Source organism: Toxotes jaculatrix, chromosome 12, assembly GCF_017976425.1.
Source record: "Toxotes jaculatrix isolate fToxJac2 chromosome 12, fToxJac2.pri, whole genome shotgun sequence".
NCBI lineage: Eukaryota > Metazoa > Chordata > Actinopteri > Toxotidae > Toxotes > Toxotes jaculatrix.
Window position 1 is genome coordinate 17,705,053 of NC_054405.1, and position 24,382 is coordinate 17,729,434.

General features: G+C 39.2%; 3 protein-coding genes across 5 annotated transcripts; all 3 read left to right on the forward strand.

Moving 5' to 3' along the window:
- The first annotated feature begins 452 nt into the window (after positions 1–452).
- rnf14 (ring finger protein 14) lies at positions 453–6,334 on the forward strand. 2 transcript variants are annotated; one of them, XM_041052083.1, is made up of 9 exons: positions 453–522; positions 1,404–1,562; positions 1,916–2,046; positions 2,346–2,535; positions 2,890–3,272; positions 3,450–3,678; positions 4,000–4,172; positions 4,401–4,531; positions 4,630–6,334. In XM_041052083.1, the coding sequence occupies exons 2-9, from the start codon at positions 1,412–1,414 to the stop codon at positions 4,688–4,690; spliced, it is 1,449 nt and encodes a 482-aa protein (XP_040908017.1). In that variant the 5' UTR covers positions 453–522; positions 1,404–1,411; the 3' UTR covers positions 4,691–6,334. The 2 variants fall into 2 exon arrangements, with proteins under 2 accessions (XP_040908017.1, XP_040908018.1); XM_041052084.1 differs by having other exon boundaries at positions 1,985–2,046.
- A 2,445-nt stretch (positions 6,335–8,779) lies between these two features.
- Positions 8,780–13,208, forward strand: endou2 (endonuclease, polyU-specific 2). The gene is made up of 6 exons (XM_041052085.1): positions 8,780–8,881; positions 9,720–9,825; positions 10,729–10,850; positions 11,291–11,403; positions 11,805–11,958; positions 12,954–13,208. Exons 1-6 carry the CDS (start codon positions 8,780–8,782, stop codon positions 13,206–13,208), a joined length of 852 nt encoding a protein of 283 aa, XP_040908019.1.
- A 1,719-nt stretch (positions 13,209–14,927) lies between these two features.
- Positions 14,928–23,765, forward strand: LOC121190765 (NEDD4 family-interacting protein 1-like). Of its 2 annotated transcripts, XM_041051756.1 has the most exons (8): positions 14,928–15,105; positions 17,503–17,590; positions 19,105–19,235; positions 20,427–20,486; positions 21,076–21,163; positions 21,337–21,461; positions 21,747–21,813; positions 22,496–23,765. In XM_041051756.1, the coding sequence occupies exons 1-8, from the start codon at positions 15,076–15,078 to the stop codon at positions 22,597–22,599; spliced, it is 693 nt and encodes a 230-aa protein (XP_040907690.1). In that variant the 5' UTR covers positions 14,928–15,075; the 3' UTR covers positions 22,600–23,765. The 2 variants fall into 2 exon arrangements, with proteins under 2 accessions (XP_040907690.1, XP_040907691.1); XM_041051757.1 differs by lacking the exon at positions 20,427–20,486.
- Positions 23,766–24,382: the final 617 nt, after the last annotated feature.

Genomic DNA, 24,382 nt, shown 5'->3' on the forward strand with positions numbered 1-24,382 from the left:
CGAATGACTTGAATCCTGAAACAATTAAAAAGTCCTGTACTCAAAAGTTTTCCAAAAAATATTGATGCATGTATTCATATGTGATCTTTTAACATAGATGGTTGAGCTGGTTCTAAGTTTTAATACTTTATATGCTACTGGGCACTTTATATTGTATTGTTGATCATATATTTTGTATATAAAATAAATGTAATAGAGAAAAAATAAAAGTACAGCAGTCGAACAAAATGGAAATATTTAGCAAAGCACAAGTATCTCAATTGCACGTAAGTACTGCACTTGAGTAAATGTACTTCGTTACTTTCCACCACTGCAGAAGGATTATTCCTTGTCATTATTATTATTAATAAAAACCCTCTCCTAAATCAAAAATAAAAATTAATACTTTCACGACGATGGGGCTGGGTCAGGGCTCTGATTGGGCCGCTTTCTGTCAGTCAAACCTGGCAACATTGCAAACTACGTCCACAGTCATGACCCAGTCAGAGGGCAGGAGTTAGTAGTACGTGGGTCGGTGAGAAGGTAAGAAACACATTCTTTTAACTTTGTTTCGGTGTTGCTGCACTTACAGTGGCTTTGAGCAGTATTACAGGAGAAGTGGCAGTGTTTGGTGTGGAAAAGTTACAGCGGGGCCGAGTTACGACTGTAGACATAGCTGCTGTTTACATTAGCTCACAGTGCTAGCTAGCTTGAACGCTGTTTCCTAATGTTACCGACCCACTTCGCTAGCTTAACTCTCTCCTGGCGTGAAGTGTGCCGGCTCGCCCCTGACCTCAACGACAACCCACTGTAATTTAGGCGATTATTACATTGTCATTAAAGGACGACCGGCTCTAACAGGCTTTCAGTTAACTTATGCTAGCTGGCGTGCTAACTTCGGGTGCCACCGCGGAGCCTAACAACAGCGAAATCAAGCTGATGTAAACGTTAGTTGTGTATACATACCCTCAGTTATCAGTTTATTGGTTACAGACAGGTAAAACTAACGCAGTCTAATACATCAGTCCTGCAATAAAACCTACGTTTATTACTGTTATAATATTCAGATCTTACACAGTGTGCTTTTTGCACACTGTCAGATGGGCTATCACGGTGTTTCCCACTGTAAAATCCCTGAAACACCCCAACAGAAACATCTCTCTGTATAAGCCAGTGTACACTGCACACCATTGATGTAATGTCCAGTTTTGTTAGAGTGCCTCCAGAATAATTATTAACTAAGGTTTGATTTAAAAAAAAAAAATCGATGCACAGAAGGCTTAGTAAGTGTTAAGGTACAAATGCCACACTACTTTTGTTTTTGTATTGATACATTTAGCTTCAGCTGTCTCTGACAATGTGATGCCTGGCTACTATAATGTCATAAGCATGGATTTATGTCACATTTATTGTTGTTCTTGCAGGAATGTAAATGTCTGAGGACAGGGAAGCCCAGGAGGATGAGCTGCTTGCTTTAGCAAGTATCTATGATGAGGAGGAGTTCCGCCGAGCGGAGTCGGCTCAGGGGGGAGAGATCCAGCTCTGTCTGGAGCTTCCTCCTGATTTCAAAATCGTTGTCAAAGGTACATCTGTTAGTTAAGCTGTGTAAAGCCATGAGAGCGAGGTGTACAACTCACACACAGTTTTATTTGCAGTAATGCTTAAAGTCTACAATGTCCATTATTGTGCAGAAGTTTCAGGCACTTTAGATGTTTAGATTCTTATCCATCATGCATTAGAGGCATTAGGGAGACATCTGATCGGTCCCAAATTCATTCTGCAGCAAGTCAAGGACAGAAGGTGATAAACATCTTGACTTTTAGTGCGTAAAATGTTTACAAAGTACTGTAGATGATTTTCTGAGGTTCTTCTGTCCTTATCTTGCTAAGTCAATTTTATCGGACACATTAATAAGGAATGTATAATTCTGTTGCAGGAGAGAAGCAAACTGAATATAATGTCTGCTTCTTACCTCCTTTGGTGCTGAACTTTGAGCTTCCTGCAGACTACCCATCCACATCCTCACCAGTCTTCACCCTCAGCTCTAAATGGTTGACGAGAGCGCAGGTAAGAATTGGCCTGACTACAGAATGACCTTGATTATAGGACAACCCTTCTCCCTCCCTTGTCATTCATCTGTTTTTGTGAAAATGCTAGCTTGAAAACCATTGGGAATGGCTCTCTGAGATATCGTTAATCAAAGAAGAGGAGAATCGTCATCGTGAAAGTCTTTTATAGAAGTGAAACATGAAATACAGTAATATGTGAAAAAGAGTTATTTGCCTTTGTAAAACGGTGGCATTCAGTGACTATCATTCATCACTGTCAATTCCTGCTCCTTCTCCTCTTCCATTTTACCTCCTCAGATGAGCTCTCTGTGCAGACGCCTGGATGAGCTGTGGGAGGAGAACCAAGGCAGTGAGATTCTCTTCAAATGGATCCAGTTCCTCAAAGAGGAGGCTCTGGACTTTCTGGGCATCCAGTCTCCTCTTGATGTCATCAGGGGAGGGAATAAGGCAGGTGGTGAGCGCAGGAAAACCGAATCTGCAGCAACAGGTAAATATGTATTTTGTTAAATGAAGGTAGTGTTTTTTTGTTTGTTTTTCCTTTTTTGGGCTTGTATGGATGCATCTAAGTTAGCTAAGGTACCAGCACACTATCTGTAATACGCAGATCACATTATAATTCATAATCTTCTTTCATTTAGAGTTAAGTTGAAAGGAGAAGTAGACTGGTACAAATATGCTGAAGTATCTGTCAGGAGCACAGGTGTTTTCAAGCTTGAACTGCATAAATTGAGATACTACAGAGTCAACTTACTTCTGCAAACATGTACACTAAATTAAAACATGCCTTGGTTGTTTTTTGTTTATTTTGAGAGTGATTGATACCTTTTCCAAATATGTTCAGCTCTGACGCCGTGTGAGAGTCATTCTGAAAATGCAGAGGAGAAGAAAAGAGAAGTGAAGAAGGAAAAACCTGAACCGCAGTTGTTTTCTTCTCAACTGGACCCGCGGGCGGTCCTGTTGATGGACCCGCGTGCCGACCTCCTACCTCAGCTCCTGGACTTTGATGAGGCGCAGCGCCAGAGGGTGTTTGACAGCAAGGTTTTCTGCTGTGGGATCTGCTTTGTGGAGAAGCTGGGCTCCAGTTGCCTTTGCTTTAAGGAGTGCCAGCATGTCTACTGCAAGGCCTGCATGACTGAATACTTCCAGATCCAAATACGGGACGGCAACGTTCAGTGCCTTAATTGCCCTGAGCCCAAATGTACCTCCTTAGCCACACCGTCGCAGGTATGAGAGGTTCACAGTAGATACAGCATGTGTGGGTATATAAGTGTTTATTTATAGTCCTAAAGTTGCTTTACCGTTGAATAAGAGGGTTTAAGTAAAATCCCACTCTTAAACTTCTAACTTTTTCAAGTTTCCCAAGCCTGTCATTTGCAGAGGACCAATTGCTTCATCTTTCAGGTGAAGCAGCTGGTAGACGAGGAGCTGTTCGCCCGTTATGACCGTTTGCTGCTCCAGTCCAGTCTGGACCTCATGGCCGACGTGGTCTACTGTCCCCGCCAGTACTGTGGCACGGCTGTTATGGTGGAGCCAGACACAACCATGGGCATTTGTTCGGCCTGCCAGTATGCTTTTTGCACTCTGTGTAAGATGGGCTATCATGGTGTATCCCACTGTAAAATCCCTGCAGGTAATATTACTGGAAATATAGTAGTTTATACATCAAGAAAAGAATATATATTTTGTTTGTGGCGTTTTATTGTGGTGTAGTTGAATACTACAGACAGATGGCTGTATTTCTTTAGTCAGCGTTATAATAATTAGCAGATCTTTTTAATCTTTTGCAGTGTTGGGTTAAGTTGGGTTAGTAACAGTTTGGCTTAGTGAGTTTGGACATTGTGCTTCAACTGAAACAAGATTAGTAACAGGCCTACCACACATTTTACCAATCCCAACCCCAAGTCCTCTGATTAAAACCAGTCTTGTCCTTGCTTTCTGTCTTGTGCTGCAGATGAATTGCGTAACCTCAGAGATGACTACCTGTCAGCCACATCTGAGGGGAAAAAGTTCATGGAACAACGCTTTGGGAAGAGGGTGATCCAGAAAGCAGTGGAAGAGTCCTTTAGCAGAGACTGGCTCAATGAGAACTGCAAATGCTGCCCACGCTGTGGAACCAATATACAGGTTAGGCTCCCCCTGCTGGTTACAGCACAGTAGAGCAGTAGAACAAATGTACAGACGACAAAGCATTTTAAAAGGTTTAGTGATTCTATTAAACTGCACTAACTCTCGCTTAAATGTTTTTATCTGCTCTGTACTGTAGCTTATGTCCAGTCCCAGGATCTGTGAGATACTACTCATGCTAATTGATGTTTGCTGAGTGTTCCCCCTCTAATGTTTTTGTGTCTTTAGAAAGTGGATGGCTGTAACAAGATGACCTGTACCTCGTGTAGACAATACTTCTGTTGGCTGTGCCTGGGCCTCCTCAGCAGAGTCAACCCGTACAGTCACTTTAACAACCCCCATTCACCCTGTTACAACCAGTGAGTGATCTGTTTCTCTTTTCTGCCAGTTAGTCACTAAGACTTCCTTTCCATCTGTAAAGACATTGGTTGGATCTGTCTTTTCTTGCTTGTTGCAGACTCTTCCATGGTGTAGATCTTGATGAAGAAGATGCCTTCTGGAGTGATGAGGAGGACTGACACCGATGCAGTGCCTCACAGCTGTATGCTCCATTTGAATGCACTTTAACTCACTTAACCATCAATTCACCTGAGACACACACTGGATTAGCACAACAGTACCCCCACGACCATGTCTATGTTTTGAACCTGATCAGGAGTCTTGGGTATAAATTTATGTTCATATTTACTTAATAAATGACAGATGAGATTTGTATTAAGTATTCGTTCAGGTATGGCATGAATAGTTTTAGTGTTTATCTCAAGAGAGAAACAGCTGTGGTAATTCTGATAATCTTAAAAATTCACGCTTTTGGTCATTAGAAATATATATTGGATATGCGGTTATCAACATTATGTCTTTCAAACCCAGTGTCACAGGACAGAGCTTTAAATTCAAAACTCTTAAAATTGGTTGGATTTCTCTCTATTTTACAGTAGATTATGTCTACAGATTTGTTTCTCCCCCTCTAAATTTAACATACATTTCTTAATGAGGTTTAACATCTCACAGGCTAACAATCTTCGAGCCACTGACTAAGCTCAGTTTGGTAATTTGAAGGTATTTTTTTCCCAAAAGCTACCGAACTATCGCTTCTGAGTGTAACGGAAAAGAAGGACTGTAGTTGCCCTTTGCTGTATTACATAACCTGCTCATGATATCAAGTATTTGCCCTCTGGCTAGCATTTTGTCAAATGTCAAAACTAAGACAGCTAGCTTTTCTTCAGACAAACCTCAAGCTGGATAATTAAGGTAATTTAAATGATCTTATACAGACACCCATACAAAACTGCTTTATTTCAGTTCTAGGCTTTTTTGGTTGACTACTCAAATAGGGAATCCTTCGGTTTCCCCCAGACAGACACAATGTGTGATATACAGAGTGTGCTCTGTAGGTTACATCTTCAGACTGGGGTCATCTTTTCTGGAGATGTAATTTTTTTTTTCTTCTTACAAAAAATTTTGTTTAGATTTTAGACTTTTTCTTGAGATTTACAGAAACGTGTTTTTGCACGTCCTCTGATAAAACTCAAGCAGGTTGGTAACGGGAATTTCATGAAATTGAATGAGGGGAACAATTTCATTATTTGTTGCATGTATTTATCCATACAGAATGTAATTATGGAAGACAATGCAATAAATGTTTATTAATTTATATCCGCTTATTGGGTTACTGGGATTAGATTAGGGGCAGTGGTGTTGGAATCCTGACTTGGTAAATAGCCAAGGCAAATGAGTTTGACTACATTTATTAACATCCTCCTTTGTACAACTATTATTTTAATGTTGCCAAATATTAGGGTCAGAGACAGGCCATAGAATTTTGATAATGTTTAGAAACAAAAATAATTTTGTATAATGTTAACTTATTTTACTTTTTCCAAATTTGTTCAGAAAGAGAGCTATCTCATGCAGGCGGTTCTGTGTGAAACTGAATTTGCTCCTCACTGCTTGTGCAGGATGCTCTCTAGTTTATTCTGGTCTGGACTGGTGAAAAGACAATCTCTTGTTTGGTCTTGAAATGCTCATGGATTCACTTTCCCATCAATGCAGACCCACTGTTATTTCATGTCTCGTGTAAGAAATGTTTAAACACAGAACTTGCTGAATCCTGTTAAAACGCATTAAGCATACCGTTCCTCAAAATAAATGTCACCATTTAACATGCTGTCTATTTTATTTTATTTTATTTTTCTAGCTTTAAAGTTGAAGATAGCAGTTGGGTGTAGAGGTGTTTACTGGAAGCATTTGTGAAATGGTGAAAACAGTATTGAACAAGAAATTCAATGACTGATTACAAATCAGAACAAGATGAGATACCATAAAAAGAAAAAGAGTTAGATGGAAGATGTTGTAAAAATAGAAACAAGATTCAAAATATAGAGTTACTGTCAACTTAGGTACATTGTGCTTCATGCCTGGAAGAAACAAATTGTCACCATTGAAAGATCAATATTATATATACACACACAGTAATAATAATTAAAAAAAAGTAAAATGCTTAACAGTTAAATTCTTCACATTAAGTGAAGATACTCAGAATGTTGCATTAGCCAGACAGTATAGTGGCTAGCTTGATTAGCAATAAGCTGATCATAGAAAATTCTCATAAATCATAAATTAACAATCAAGAAAAAGGGTTATAAATCAAAGGCGTACCTACACAAACTGCTGCAACAAGAGCATCTAAGGAGAAGATCAAAGACAGACACAATCACACTGCTGACTCATCCATGTTTTAAATGAGGTGGATAAAGTGGAAATAGACCATTTCCTCTGTGGTGCTGTAAAATAATGATGTGTAGATGTTTATTTTCACAAGTAATACAATACATAATTTAGATAAGGAAAAGAGCTGTTTTTTTTCCTCCAACATTTTCCACTCCTGAGGTTGTGTGAAGATGGCAAACAGTTAAAACGACAGAATTAAAAACAACTGAAAAAGTTAGTGTGAATGTATAAATGTACAAAACTCTGCAAACATGTCAACAAGTCAAGAATAATTCAAAGGTTTTAAAAATGAATGACAAAAATGCTGAAGGTAGTCTGTGTCAAACCTCATACTTCATTCATTTAATTTGGGTTTGTTCAGAAATGTAATCATGTAATTATCCTTTTGACCAAACATTTAATCTTAAGAGTCTTAAGATCTTTTAGAATAAAAAAATAGGTAAAAAAAATCAGGCATATTACCAAACCAAGATGAGTATGATCTGTTTGATTAAAAAATGTTTTCTTTCTGTAGGGCTATAAGTAAACTCTTCTTTAGAAAATCTTGTTACCTGAAACATGACCCATATTTACCCTGTAATCCAGAGGTTATACGGTGACAGAGAGACACAATGAAATACTAAAGAAACAAAGAGCCCACATTTTAGCCTGAGATTGAAAAGAGACGACAACATGGTGTAATCCCTTTGGCTAGAGTTGCTGACAGGGGATAACCCTTTAAAATGGCCCCTCTCTCCTGTCCTGTCCCATCCCCTGCCTCGTGCTCTCTGCTCGCCCCCCCAGCCCCTGCCTGTCTTTCTCCATACAGACTCACTGACTGGCTGGCCTGTTACTATGCCCCTAAAGACACCTGCTGTCACAAACACAGGAGAGCAGCAGCAGCAGCACCTGACCAGCACTGAGGAACTTCACTGACCCTTTAACCATCACCGTTTTCACCTCACTCAACCATAAACACAGGACGAGACTAAACTTTTACAGGGTATAAAAGGTCAGTGGATTTTGATGTGGTGCCTCATGGGATGAAGCCTGGGGCTTGGATAGTGATTATGAAGTTCCCAGATGTCACTGTCATGCCTGTGTGGTCTGTTGTCAGCCATGTTTTTGTGGAATGCAGTGGGGGTGCGCTGGATGGATGAGCTCTGCCTGGATGTGGAGGCTGTTATGTTTTTACAGTGCTTTGGACTATCACAGGCCCACTTTAACTTCACGATAGCCTCGTGAATCATTGCTTTGTGATTATGTGTAAAACGCTCGCTATTATATTGAACTGTAAGGGAACAAGCGCGTGTGGAGTTTGTAATGTATAGTGTGTATGGGTTAGAATACACAGATTTCTTGTACTTTTTTAAAATTACAATATAACAACAATACACATTTAGTTAATTACACACATAATTACACAATCAATATTAAGGAAACAAATTAAGATATTTTCATAATCCAGTTTTTCAACTTTCCGATCTACAACAAAATTCACAGATCACTGACTATAACATGTGCTGCACAATACTGGAGAAATCAGAATAAATACCAAATTAAATAATCTTGCTTAAATATTTAAATAGTGATTCCAACTTTTAATCTGGACAGCAGATTATTTGAGGTTTTTGTTGAACCATTTCATGGAAAATTGTCTCTCACAATTAAAACAAAACAAAGAAAAAAAAAACATTCGGACCAATAAATTTATCTTTGAAACTCTTTCACTGCTCCTCCAGGCTTACACGACAGTATGAGTGAGCTAACTGCCTTAAAATATATCAGCCACTGACGCTTCATTAACTGCTTATCTCCTGTTAGAGGCACGTACTGAGACCAAACAATCACACAGCTCATCCACTGAGGGACCAAGCACACCACCGAGCAGTCGTATCATGACTGAGAGTGACAGAGAGCTGTCGGCCATGATGCAGGAGCTGTGGGACAACGATATCAACAGACTCCAACCTGGAAAAGACTATAGGATCTCTCTGCAGGTGCACCGCGCATACACACACACATAAACACACACATAAACACACACACACAAATAAGCATGGAGCTGCCCCTTTAATTTATCATGGCATAAAACATTATTATTTGCAGCCTACATGTGTGACCTTTAACACCCAACCTGACCCTGAAACACATCTACAATTAATGCACAGTTGCTTATCTGTATTTTAAAGGCCTTATCTTGGTTTTGTTTTTTCCATCTTATCACGAGCAGGTTCAGTAAATAGCTACAGCAATCGTTTTAAGATATTCATATATATCAAGTGAATACAGCCTGTAAGAACATTGCCAGGGCTCTGGCCTCTGCACTGCATTGTACACTGTGAATTTACCATGAAACCTTTGAAACCTGCTGGTTTTGGCTTTATAGCACAAAACAAAAGGTGAGCACTATTTTACTGCTGCAAGCAAAGCTGAAGCTTTTATCTTTCAGTCACTCTGTTTATACTTCCCCTCGTCAGTGTTAAAAGAGAAAACTATTGTTGAGGTAAAGAACATCAATGTGACAAGAAACAATGGAGATGATGGGAAAATTGGTCATAATCGGTCATAATCGAAACCATTTTAGGGTTTCAGGGGAGTTTCTGTGTTTTGGTTCGTTGTTTATAATTTAATTGGTTTAGTTATTGTGAGTAGCTCTGCATCCATCTTACAAAATTAGCTCTGATTTGAATCAAAATGTCACTGGAAGCCGACAAAGAACACCATCTAATGAAGAGCAAATAGCAATTTTCATGGGAAGACTGAAAGCAGTCAGCCTATAACACTCATTTGCAGAAGTCAAGATGTAAAGTTTGAGTGGCTCTCTTCCTGCTGCAGGGCAAAGCTGGGGACACCATGGCTATCAACGACAACAATGATGGAGCGGGATATCCTCTGTTTACATTTGTTGATGAGAACATTTTCAAAAAGGAGACGTTTTTAGGTAAGTGCCTGAGGGTAGAGAAATATTTCTAGGGAGTAGTACTTTTAACACAAGCTGCACAGTCCCAATCATCTGAGTTTAATTTAGTCCAGGGTGAGGTATCTTTCTTCGTGCATTACTTTACGGTGTTTTTCCCTTGTTTCTGTGGGATGAAGCAGCCTCCAACTGGATTCCTCTGGATGTAGCAGTAGCAGCGTCTGCTACTGCCTCTTACACAACTTTGCTGTCAAAAAACGTTTGAATCCACATGATCTCTTCTAAAATTCCACTGCAGCGTTTGCCAGTTTGATACTATCCTCCTTGTCACCCCCCTCTTCAGAGTAAAGCTTTTTTTTTTTTACCGACTCATAATCTGCTTATGACGAACAGTGGCATGTTGCATAATCACAGAGAGCATGCAGAGTTCACTGCGCTGGATGTAGAAAGATGCTCCTCTACGACCGCTGGCTTCTCGTTCCAGTCTTCCTCCGCACGATACCTGCTGAGGAGCACCTCTTTGTGATGATTCTTGCCACAGATTTTTGTTGTGCAGCGTGTTAGAGAAAGCTATGCCCTCACACAGAGCTCCATAGGGAACTGAGTTATGTAATAGTTGGTATTAAGAGTTCAGTCTGAGGCTGATGTCCCATTGCAAAACAGAGGATTTCTCTCTCTGTGCTATTTTTGTACTTAGATTCCCATTAATAATAAAAAAACAAAACAGTTTTGAGACTTTTCCTGTCTATACTCCCCTGAGCTGGAAGTTTCAGCTTTGCCTAGCTGTCTTCATAATGGTCTCTGTATCCCTGTTTCCAGGATTCGGCAGCACTCAAACACATTACATGTTTTGAAAGATTACATCATTTGCTGTCCCAGACTGAACAAAATCCCTTTTTTGAAGAGTGTCTGTGTTTGTGTCTGCAGCCTTCATCTCCCTGTTGGATAACTATGAGAGTGACACTGGAGAGCCAGAAATCGTAACCCCTGAGGAGGTGGCAGAGAACCACAAGTTCCTGGACTCCATCATTCAGACTCCCACTATGAAGGTACCTGTTGGGACTCCCTTCCCATCTTCCCGTGCCTCATAAAGGCCCTGTTTCTTGTAAATAAATAATGAGAACCAATTCAGAGTTGCTCAGCTGTTTAAATATTCATGTAATACACTTAAACGGACGCTCACAATGACTAAGTTATTACTTTTATTAGTCAGAACTACATTAGATTGGGTCTGGTCTAACGTCTGAATGGTCATAAATGGTCTACATATTATTCTGTAGGTGTGAGCCTGATATACTGTGTTATACACACCTGGCAGTGGCATCGGTGCCCAACAAAGAAAGCAACTGCAGAACAAGAACATAGAGCCAAAACCAGTTTTGCCCCCAGCCCCCTCCCTGCAAGTTTGTAATGTAGATAAGGGTAAATAGGGCTGGGGGGCAAGTGCTCCCATGTCAGCCTTGATCAGTCTGAGGTGTTTGTTTTGCAGATAGCCCATAAATACCTGGTAGAGAAGCACCTCTCTCCTGAGGATGAGACACAATTCAAGGAGCAGCTGTACAGGATCTGGTTTGAACTTTATGCGAGGAGAGGATCCAGCAGGTGGGTGAGATCTGGCACAGCGCCCACACATCACTTCACCTGAGGAATCTGACACTCTGATGATAACTGTCTTACTCTGAGAAACTAGCTCTGTGTAACACAACCAGTCAGCATCACCGTGAGACATCTTCAAACCGAAGATGTTTATTTGTAGCATGTTCAGGGTGGATGCAGCCACTGAACACCTTATGTATGGATGCCAAGCTGCTGAGTTAAGAGTTATACGAGCATATGACCATGAGCTGGTGAAACTTTTTGAAAATCTCCTTCTGCATGGGTAAACAAATCAGATTCTTCGGGAAAATTTACTGTCAACATGGCATGGAAAGCATATGGTACATCAGAGTGCCAACATGTCAGCAAATACGTTTGAGGTGTGTTCTCCTTCCTTCTCCCACCAGGCCAGACTCCTCAGGATTTGAACACGTGTTTGTTGGAGAGACGAGAGGAGGACGGACTGTCATTGGCTTCCACAACTGGATCCAACTCTACCTACAAGAGAAACTGGGACACATCGATTACAAAGGCTACAGCGTCACTGCAAATTCACCCCAGGTACACTGTCACTGTCTAGCTTTAACAAAGGTGTATCTGTATCGGGTTAGCTAGACAGATAAAGTTTGGTTGATGGTGGTTGGTGGACAGAAAATCCCTCATCTGTCTTCCGTTGCCTCACATCTCCTCTATTCCACCAAGCTGACTTGCACCCTTTGAAATCTTGCTCTCATCATCGCTCTTGCACACTGATGAGAAACCTCACATCCTGCTATGGCCAAGTTTGCTTTCTCACCTCTTGCCCCGCAGCTCTCTGGTTTTCGTCTTTCTAACCAGAGCATATAATGTGAGCTCAGCTGGTATTTTTGTGTCTCTATTTTACTTGTTTGTGAAGCAGTACACCAAGGTTTTTGGATACACCAAGGTTTTTGGATGATAAACTTTAAACTCAGTTGATTGATCTGTACTCAAATCTTTAATGAGTTGACCAGTGGGTCAGGCTTTTCATAATTTGCTCACCTCTTTAAGATACGTCCATTTCCACCAGGAGGGAGAGAAATAATAGATACATAGATTGATAAAAAAAAAAAAAGAAATATATACTGTAAGTAAAAATCTTGACATACTGAATTAAAATTACAAAAAAAATAAAATGTAACAACTGCGAGATAAGTCAAAAGTATGGGACAAGTCAAAGATTTGGACCTACTAAGTCAAAATTGTTGAACAAAATGTCAAACTTTAGATTTACTAATGAAGTACCAGAGATACTGAATTAAAATCATGAGATCCATGGTCAAAAGCTTGACTTGATGAGTCAAAATTTTTTTCTAATTTCTCTAACTTGTCTTGTTCTCACCTCCTGTTCATACTAGTTTTAAATATTCTTTCTCTTTGTTATGACTGACAACAAAGCACTGACACTGTAAACGGCATGAGTCTCACATCTTTCTCCTCTCCTCACACTGCTGAGACCAAGCCAAAAGCTTTTGTTGTCAAACAGTCCTACTCTCCGTCTCTCTATCCCTCACTATTTCTTTTTTCTCTCACTGCAGCCTGACGAGAACAAACACATCCTGGCACTACAGTTTAGCTGGAAGAATGGCATAAAGCCCAAGGGCAGCATCTTCATCGGCGTCAGTCCCGAGTTCGAGTTCGCCCTCTACACCCTCTGTTTCCTCATCTCGCCCAATGAACGTGTCAAAGTCCAGTTCAGTTTATACAATGTGGAAATTGTTTGCCACCACTACAACCAAAAGCACATAGGAACCACTTACCCTGTGCTCCTCAAGTACCAGAACCCTGAGTAACCCAACTAGAAATCAATTTGAGATATAAAACTTCTCCAACACTTAAGCTTGCATCCAAAGTGTCATAGGTATTGTTGTTGCCTTTTTATTTTAGATAAAGATACAATAAAACCTTACAAGACCCATTTGCATTTGTCTTTGTTTTTACTGCCCATTCTGAAAGTGTGTATGTGAAGGAGTTTATCCAGTAATTAATGATACTCATGAGTTACTCTTCAGACTCATATGTGTTGAGTCTGACAATGGGTATTGATCTCAGTAAGTTTTGGTTCAGGCTCCTCTGTGTCCTAGGCACAAACAGTGAACTGGGGATACCCCAAGGTTTTTGCTGTTGTTTCCTTACCATGACTGTGTCTACAAAGTGATACACTACAAATGTATGCAATGTGCTTTATAAGAGTAAGTAGAAGTAGCAGTTTTATAGCTTAGATATGTTGTCATTCTCATTATTTGTTTCCAATAATCTGCTCATTTACTTATTCATATCTCATCCATAAACCAGAGACTTTAAAGTACTTACTTGATATATACCTGGCTTTGTATAAGATGTGTGATATGGTTCTTGGTATGGGACTACTTAACTACTTAAAAAAATGTCTCAGCATAGAAAATGAATGGGACAAAATATTATACATTATCTTTTGGTGACGGCTAACTTTTATTCAGTATTATTTAAAATTTCCTGTCCAATGCTGTGTGTAGCGGAGGTACTGATGTTCATCATGGTTGTTTTACTGAGGTTCAGATGGGGGCGGTGGAGGGTTTGTTGTGGCCAATGACGTCAATGGCTTGCCGAGCAGGAGGTGCGTTAAGTGAGTGAGACTAAAACGGAAACTGGTGGGTTTTACTTTCAAAATAAAAGCAAATGAAAAATCTTGAAAAAGAAATTAGCTAACAGGTGGCTAAAGATGGAGCTTGTCTGTTGTAATTTTTAAATTACAACTGTAATTTTTTTAAATTATTTTTTACCTATCTAAATAGCTTATTTTTCTTTCCTCTTAACTCGTGTCTGTGCTGCTCTAACATGTGACTTTCCCCTTAGAGATCAACAAAGAATTATCTTATCTTGTAATGATACTGTCTATTGCAGAGGTCAGCAATTAGGTTAAACTGCTGCATTGTTCAGTGGAGGCCCAGCAAAGTTATACAAGCACAGTGGAGATCCAGTCCCATTTGTTTTCTTAACCTTTCTCAATGGATTGCTAAAAGTTTTAGGGTTGTGTATGCGGGCGGATGTAATTCTTCCCTTTAGCTGGTGAGTGCTAACAACAGCTAATGCTACTGTTAAACTTATCTGACAAAAAAAATGACTCATTTTAGATCATGACTGACAATTATTTTCATAATTTGTCTATGAGAAACGATGAATTTATAATTTTCCACAACTCAAGGTGACGTCTTCAAATGTCTTGTTTTGCCTCACAAACAGCCCAGAGCCCAAAGGTATTAAGTTTACAAACACAACAAGCTCTTGATTCTTCTACAGCTTTTCCACACTGAGGAGCTACTTTAATAAATATGTTGTGAATTACATACCTTAAATACAGTTAGCTTTCAAGAGGATTAGGATCTTTTTAATGCTGATTTTCTATGGTATAATATTTTCTGCAGTAAGGTAGGACAGATTTGGCTTAGTTTTACACTGGTCTTCAATGGGTACTTTATTTGGAAAAGGTAACAGGAAGCCGTGTGTGTCATGCTAAGTAATAAAGTAGCTTGACAAGCGTGTGGAGAAGTCGAAGGAGAAGCAGCCGTGCATTGTGGCGAGGTTTAAGTTTACAGTTTGTACTGTTATATAATTTAGTTTTTGTTGGGCGTCTCGGCAGCGTGTGTCTCCTGTCGTTGACTACGAGCCGTTCACACCGGAATGACCGAACCGAGCGCCAGATATCAGCAGGTAAGGCAGCGCAGTTAAAATAAAGCCAACACGTTAAAGATTTGAACAACATTGCACGTTAACGGCGTTGAACATCGTTAAGCTGGTTAACGAAGCTACATGCCGCACAGGTGTGTAGCGTGTGGTCGGTGTCACCCGCCTAAACACGACGGTTTCCTGTTCATATATGCTGTGTGTTAGTATTGATGTTAATTAGGGCAATTTTGTCGCCATTTACGTCGTTATTTTTATCGGCAGGTGTTAGCGTGCTAGCTACACCGACGCTAACGTTTCCGTGCTAGCTAGGTTTTCAGTTACTTAAGTGTTAAATGATAATTTATACATGAATCTATAAACTAGCCGTCATAACTAAGTTTAACCCTTTTGTGTGTTAATGGCAGCGTTCATTATTCAAGTAAAAGTAATAATTTAATGTTAAAATACGTAAACGCCGTGCATGCGCAAGTTTATTTAGATAAAAAACGGTTTCTCTATAAATAGTTTCAAAAGTGAAAGTATTGTAAAATGATCCTTTTCAGTGTGTTATATGTGGATATGTGGCATTTCACTGTTGTGGTTGGTCGTTGTTTTAACTGTTTAATATTCTATTGATTACCTTAATCTTTAACAGTGCAAAAGCCCCAGTTTTATAAAGATTCTGTATATAACCTCCTAAAGCAAGTGACCAAATCTAAGAGTATTTCATCAGTTGTGATGAATCAGTTTAAAACTCGCTCTATTTTGAAACATTAAGTATGAAGCTTGATTAAGAGAAATTAAACCTAATTTCAGAAAATATTTAAAACAGTTTCTCTCAACCGAGAACGGGTTGGAATATTTCCACCTCACTGGTGGGTTATTTTTTTGTTCTGAGAAAGTATGGGCGTTTAATTACAGGGTATACTGACTTGATAAGAGGGAGATTTTTTTCACAGAACAAAAGCAAGAGTGGTCATATTTTTTGTATGAACAATCTTAGGAACTACAGCTGTCACTAAATGTTGGTAAATGGTGAAGTACAATTTCCCTATGAAATTTAGAAGAAGAGTAGAAGTGTAACGTAGCATAAAATGGAAATATTCAAAAATAGCCCATGTACTTTAAAATTGTGCTTAAATGCAGTTAGACACTGTCCACTGCTGGTAAAAGTTAATGTTTGGATTGCACATGACCTACAGCAGTGGGTGTGTTCGCTGGTCATCTAGCTTAACTGCCAAATCTGCCAGCTGACCTTCTTACAGTAGATGATGGCAGGGCAGACAGTTCTTATTATAAGTCTGCTCATGTGGCTGATTGTGGTAATAATTAATGTGCAGACGCATTAGAGACTGCTTTGGTAGAAAGTTAGTTATGTTCTGTGAGTGACTAGAAATGTGGCTCGCAGTGTTGGCAGCAAGTATCCAAGAATGGAAGTCTTCATTTTTGTATTACTTGTATTTAGGGGGTACCTGTGCTACTACCCTTGCGTCATTCCCATTTCACTATATTAACTGTACTCTGACCATGTACGCTCTAAAAACCAGTTTGGCAGCACATAAAAACACAGTTAAACTCTCTGACAAAGAGGTTTCTGGGAGTCCTTCAAGCCTAAAATGCCTTTAAGAGATGAGTGTACAAATGCTTTATCCTAGGGATTGAATCTTCTTTATTATTTCCTGGAAAGTTTTCTGGAAAGTACTATTTTATATAGTGCTTTTTAAAGGATGAACAAGTTACTTGAGTTGTATTTATATGCAGTTGTTATTTTCCAGGGGAATTTCTTTATTTTAACCCAAGTACATAATCATCTATTGTTCTTTTATTATTGGGATAGAGGATATTATTAATCTTCCATGTAGAGCAAGTTGAATGTCAAATAAGTAAACAGCTTCATGTCAGTTCCTAGGAAATGGTAGGAAACTATAGTACCTGTAAAATAAAGTGTCACCCACACTCAGTGGAAAATGAAGGTGTTGTTAACTTGTAATTTACACCTCTGTAAGCCCACTGGTGCAGACTTTCTTCTTGGTATTCAGTACCACCTCAGTGGCTATTCCAGGAAACTGACAGTAGTGTTAATTGATCACAAGTGCTTTGTTTTTAAATTCGTGTTTTACTGAATCAGGAGTAAGAATTAGCTTAGTCTGGGTTGTTCTGTGTCTAAGGTGATCAGGGTTTTTTGATTGATTATACTGCTAACCTGTTTCCTGCTTTTAAAGAGAGAAAGAGAAGCACATTGTGGTTGGAGCTCACTTGTTATTTTTAATGTTTAACATGTGCTTAAAACTTTTTTTTAATGTGGGCGCAGTTTCTGTTTCTCTATAGGGTATTGAAATAATCATTTAAGTGTTTACAGTCATCATGAAATTTCTTTATCTGAAAAAAAAAAATTGTTTCAATGGAAAGTTGACTGTGCAGTGGTTTCCTTACCTCCTATAGCTGCCCAGTGAGGAGGACCCAGAAGAGAGTCCACAGGTAGCAGCTGATGCTCCACCCCCATACAGCAGCATCGCAGTGGACAATGCTGGTAAAACCATGACTTATTCAGATGTTTCTCTGATGCTGAGGGCGTGTCCAGTGGAGGCACATGGTGGAATTGTGTTTGTGTCTTACAGCGTGGGGACCACTTGAGAAAACATTATAAACTGTAGAATACAGTTTGCATTTCCAAAAACATACAGTAGTTTGGTAAACGTGATTTGTATTCAAGCAGTAATGGCTACGTTAATATGCACCCTGTGTGGGTGACTTGGACCTCATTGATTGTTTTGATTATCATCTTTGATAAGGAATTAAAGTGAAAGAAATACCAAATGCACAGAATTCAGTCTTACAAGAAGAGCTGATTGCTCTGAGAAGGCATTTTAGTAAGTTAGTTATAGTTGTTCGCTCATACATATTTAATCTTACAGGACAGCCGGGTCTCTTATTAAACATTAGTCAATTTATCCATTAGTTAATCAGTGGAAAATTAATCCACACTATTACATAATTAGTTTAGTCCTTTTTAATGCCAAAAACAAGCTACATGTAGTTCTAACTTCTCAAATGTGAGAATTAAATGGTTTACTTTGTCATATACTTGAGTGAACCAAGTATTTCTGGGCTTTGTAGTGTTGGTCAGTTGTACAAAAGAAACCATGTAGTAGACTCTGGGAAATTGCAACAGGCATTTTTCACATGGCACGTTTTTGACACTATATAGACAAAATGATTGATCTAGAAAATATTTGTCTGAATCCTTGATAAGGAAAATAACCAGTAGTTCTAAGTTACATGATCAGTTATGGTCACATTAGGTCACTGGGCAGAATCAAACACAGTAGAGATTTGTTCACATAGGTTTGCACAAACAGCACTTTTATTGAAGTCTCATAAAGTCTTTTAGTTTGTTGTCAGTGGTGATTAAAAGGAAATTCTAGCTCATAGTTCTTATATTTTCAAGTCTGTTTCCACTTCCTGTGGTGCTTGCAGTGACTAAACGCTTCAGACGCTCACTGTATGTGAATGTGATGTTAGGTTGCGGGTTTTGTTTTGCCATTGAAAATAAACACACTGAGCCCTTTCATTAGATACACTTGTACAGTCAGTTCCATACAACAGCTCAACCATAAATTCCACATTTTTTAATGAGATTTAGAATATTGTAAATTCAATTATGTGTACGTTTGAAGTCAGAGTTGAAGCTGGTGTTGTACTGGACTACATTATGAGAGGTGTTTTTTTTGCCTTCTCAATTTAAATAAATTAAAGTGGGAAAGCGTCACTACCACTACTAACTAGGACTCTGATACTAAAACATGGAATTTTATTGGCACATCTGACACTGTCCAAAAACCCTTAGCAATGCAGGCATGATAAAAGCAGATGTTATGGCAGAACACTTGTATCGGTTTGCATTGGATTGCACATGAGTACCTGATAATGTGGCCTCTAACAGTAAATATTCAATGTTGTTACAAGACAGCTACCTGCCCATTTGAAATAAGACTTAGTAAGACTTCTGCCTTTGTGTTTGTAACTCTGCTGTTTCATCTTCAGCCTACTTTGACTACAAGGAAGACGGGGTTTTCCCCAAGCCTCCATCATACAACGTAGCAACAACACTACCTTCCTACGATGAAGCAGAAAGAACCAAAGCAGAGTCTACTGTTCCCCTGGTAACCGGAAGAGTGAGTGTCTCACTTTGTTTTGCTTTTCTTTTCTTTTTTTTTCATTTTTGCCCTTGGCTACATTCACCATGTACACACACACACACACACACTCTCTGTAGCTTGTGCTCAAAGATTTCTTATGTTGTCTGCAAGGCAGGAAGTGCTTAGTACCCCACCACAGAAAGTTTTTTTTTGTGTGTCACATATCTGATTGTGTCTCTTTGTTTTTCCTGCATGAACTGCTACCAGCCTTTGTAGCTGGAGTGAACAACTGCAGATTTTCAAAAATTGAGAAAAATGTTTGTTATGACTCATATTCAAGGCCATTCAGTAATATTTTACTGTCTTTTTGTATGTAATGAGCTCATTCCATGCTCATTCCGCCTTGTCATGTATCATGTAAACAATAAATAATTGTAGGCCTTGTTGTCCCTACTGATTTTACATCATGCTTTGACTGGTATGAATGTGACAAAGGTATTAAATTACATTCTATGTGGTATTAAAACAATCCTAAAATAAAATGTGTATTGCTAACTGTATTGCTATGTTTTGAACCTGTGATGTAGGGTTAGCCACATAAGCTAATGATTCCAGTGGTACTCTTAATTATTTTGTTTTGTTTAGCTAGCTGTTTTTTACTGCTAGCTCACATCACATTAGTCAGGGTCTACTTGGAGATGAAAGTTATTTGTCTGTGTAAAATTTTATTATTATATGAAATATTTGATACTGTCGCTAAAATTGTTGTGAAATTCAGCCTTGGGATTTATCTCTCTATCAGGTGTGGGTGTTCATATCTTAGTATCCTATGGCTGCATCTATGTGCTGCTAAAGAGCCTTCTTTGATATCTTCTTTTAAAAATTACATTAGTTAATGTTTATTAATATATTCTGTTTGAAATTAGACTCATTAAAAATTGCCAAAGCTTTACTGACACATGTGCTTAGGGAAACATTTGTGCTCTTTGATTAACATTTATGTTTGAGAACTCTTTTGTAACTGGGTAGTGGTTCTCTTATGTACAAAAGGCGAAGCACTTTTTATCCTGTACAGAGTGCCATTAACATCTTATCCACTGACAAATGACAACTAATCTCTGACCACTGGTGGTCAGTGTGATGCATTGCGCCTTGCTGCATGTGGGGCCACAGTGTTTGATTGCTGCTGTTGTGTTTCTCTGCCACAAACTGCCATGCGATGAGCAGCAGCCTCATCACAGGGAACGCCTGGAGACTTTTGACGATGTAATTCGCAGTACACTGGAGGTAACTGAGAGGAGTGGGAGGAGAATGTATGATGAGAGGAAGTGTATTTGGTCCTGCTGTGGTGTGTGGAGACACAGATGTACCCACGGTCTTTATGTATTCAGTACCCCACCTTTCTTGTATGTTTGTGTATTTAGAGTGCTGGCTAGTGCTTAGTTGATAGTTAAACATGATCTACTGAGTCTTCTCCTGATATCCTGCTTTGTGTTTGACAGACTCCAGACCTTTGGGTAAAGTGGCAGTGATAGTCATTAAATGGGCTTGCTGTGTTGTGATGTTTTCATCGGTCTGTTGGTTGTTTGTCTTGTCCGTTGTCAGCAAAGCTGGGTTTCCACAAGCAGGTGCTTCCTGTGCTTAATCACATTTCCTTTGATCTCAGTCACTGTTATATTTGTATTGAATTGGTTAAAATAAGACAAACTTTTCCAAATGGGTTGATTTGATTGATCTGTGGATAGTTTTAAATAAAGGAAAGCCCTGGAAAGCTCTGCTACCGCCTGGCTCTGCTGTGGAAAGACAGTATTAGTGCTTAATTAGCTCACTTTTTTCTCTCTCTGTTTTTGCCCTTCTGTTGCTTATTCCACCACAGGATGAAGACTTTGTGACCAGAGATGACTTTGAAGATGCTGATCAGTTGAGGATAGGAAATGATGGCATCTTCATGCTCACTTTCTTCAGTTAGTTACCCAATCTACCAGTCTCCATTTCCTCTTTCTCATGTTACACATTTCTTTATCTTCATATGTTCTCTACGTAGATTTGTGTAGATCTTTTCTCATTGCAGCTACAAATTAGTTGAATTACATTTCCTGCCTTTACTTGATGTTCTAACACTCTCTTTTCGTTCCAGTGGCATTCCTGTTCAACTGGATCGGTTTCTTGCTGTCTTTCTGTCTGACCACCTCCGCAGCGGGCCGCTACGGGGCCATCTCAGGCTTTGGCCTCTCCCTCATCAAATGGATCCTCATAGTCCGGGTATGAGCTCACACACACACAGGCATTACACACCACACATACAAACACATAAAATGTGGTTTTATAAATGCACAAACAACTCGAAAGCCCCAAACACCACTCTGGTATTTTAATGTTGTTTCTGTAGTGGCTTTCTTGTTGGCACTGTGCTATTTCCTCAAAGATTTCTTGAGAACTCTGACGCTTTTTTCATTCACTTTTAAAATGCAGGACCCATTTGAGTGAAACCAGTGCAGGCCAAATTTATTCTAACCAGTCATTTCTGTCGTTCTGTTGGGTTTCTAGTTCTCCACATACTTCCCGGGTTACTTTGATGGACAGTACTGGCTGTGGTGGGTGTTTCTGGTGTTGGGTAAGTAGCCAACCTCTGCATTTAAACGAATCAAATAGGAAATCAGATGGTTTTGTTTTGCCTGTGACATATTTCTGCTCTCTTGAGCTCCATTTAAACAACTGTTTGCTGCCTGCAAATTTATAGGGTTGTGCATCTTTTGTAATGATATTCAAGTAGGTGAGCTTTATGCCCTTCCAAAACTTTAAACCGCTCTACTTGCAATTTGCACAACATTGTCAAAGCTGAAAATTAACTCCCAAAATAAGTATTCCTACTTTGCAACTCCTTAAAGGAATTTTGTCCCACTGGCCTTTACCAAAACACTGTATTGAACTGACAGTCTTTGTTAACCTCAAACTTTTTTGTATCTGTGTCCCAGTCATTGCTCATTCATTCACATGTCAGCCCAGTTCACTGAGTTATGTTAAAGTTCAGCTCATATCAACCAGATGTAATTCTGTTTAGCCTGTAATTAAGTGTGAGCACTTCAAAACACTGTATTAGTTAGTACTTTAATCTTGGTAAGTGCAGGGATATCTTTTGTTATATATATTTTTTTATATTTCTTTTATCTGGGTTTATATTGGTCAAACTAAAAAATCCAGTCAGTGATCATTTGCTTCACTACTTTCTGTGAGTGTTGCCTAGTTTAGTACTAGTTGGTACCTTCAGCCTCATGGTCCCGTTTCTTCCTCTTTAGGCTTTTTGCTCTTCCTCCGAGGGTTCATCAACTACGCCAGAATCCGCAAGATGGCTGACACCTTCTCTACCCTGCCCCGCACCCGAGTCCTCTTCATCTACTGAGCCTGCAAACCCTCGGTCACCATCATTTTTTTTTTCTCTTTCAGTGATGCATACTATCTGGCTTTATTCAATCAAAACATGAGGAAGGAACTTTTTTTTTTCCTCTGCTTGACATGATTTGGACAATATGTCTATTGTCCCCTTTTGGTGTAAAATAGTGAATGCTGAGAAATCGGTAAAACCCTTCAGTTGTTAGTGGTGAACTGTCAAGTGCTATTTTCAATTATGAAGTATGTGACGTATAAATTAATGCCTTATTTACTATCTTACTATCTGTTGGTAGCCGCAGCATGCGCTGTCCTCCTATTTAGCCACCAGGGGGCAGGCTTGTTTGTATAATCTTTTCCACCAGTCTTCAACCTGATGAAGTCATTTATCTAGAAAACGGTGGTTCTCAGCCTGGGGGCCAGTGGGTAATTTTTGGGTTATGGGTTGATTTACATTATGTGAAATAATATATTTCAGGTATCAGTTTTGTGTGTTTTCAACCTTTCTCACCAACACTTTTTGTTCCTGGTGAAATAGTATAGAACTACAGTAATACATGGCTGAAAAGGGAAAACCATTCGCTTTTTTTCTTTTTTTGGATTCAGGGGCTGAAAATGTTTAGGATCACTTGTATAGAATATCAGGGGCCGGGTTTCCCCCAAAACATTTTTTCCTTGTGTATTTAAGATTTGTCTATGCACTCATTGTAATCAGGAATGTTTTCTCCTTATTTACCATAAATGTATTTCAGCAGAGGGTGGCCAGGAGCAGAGCTTCTGGGGCAGGCTGAGGGTCACTGCCTTGCACAGTGATAGGGATGGAATAAGCTGATAGTCTGGGTGGTGCACTGGATTCACATGCACAATCGGATGGTTTTGGTCAAATAAATGATTCCAATGCCCCATCTTAATCACTGGCACACCACTGGCTTCCAGTGAGGCGAAAAAAAGCATTGCATCGCCATAGGTGTGATTTTGAAATCCTGCCCATTGAAGAATATACTCATTCAGAGCAGAGACTTTTATTTTCTTTGACATAACAATGAAATATTAAAAGTCATTGTTTTTGTCATTGTCATTGTTTATCCTCATTCTAGTGTAAGTGGAATGATTATTTTTATTGCAAGAATTTTAAGTATCTGGCTTGGAAAATGTTTGGAATTAAACTGTAAAAGTACATTTTGGGTGCTGAGCTCTGTATCAAGAAGTAAAACGGTTCCTGTGAAAATATCGCCCGACACAACAGCCATTTTTAGTTCAATTGATTTTTAGTTTAATTGATAGTTAACAGTTTTATTTTTAGTTAAGTTATTTGGGTTGCAGGGTACAACTCCCCTCTCTATTGAAAAGACTGACAGTTGAAGATTTACTGAGCAGTATCATTCACATACAAACATTTCAGACCAGTTGTTCCAGGGCGATTTTCCTCCTAAAATGCCTGAATGGGAGGGTTTTATCATGAAGTCTGAGAAATAATGCTCGGTCAGTGGACAATAAATTGTTTCAGGCTTTGATCAAGTTTCATTTGAATTCAGCTTGATGATCTTGCCGGATGTAGATAAAAACATAATCTGCCATGTTTAGTATTTTAGAGTGTGGCTGGTGTGTGGCTTTTGAAAGGCTAAAATCAGCCACAGAGAGAGGAAGCCTCGCTGACCATGATGTTCAGTTACTGACATGAGATGTACTTTTAGCCGTGCTAATTTTAACACGCACGAGACACGTGTGTGCAAGAATCGAGATGATTTACTGGTGGTGGCTAATTATACATGTCAGCAGCGTTTTTCCTTGCAGTT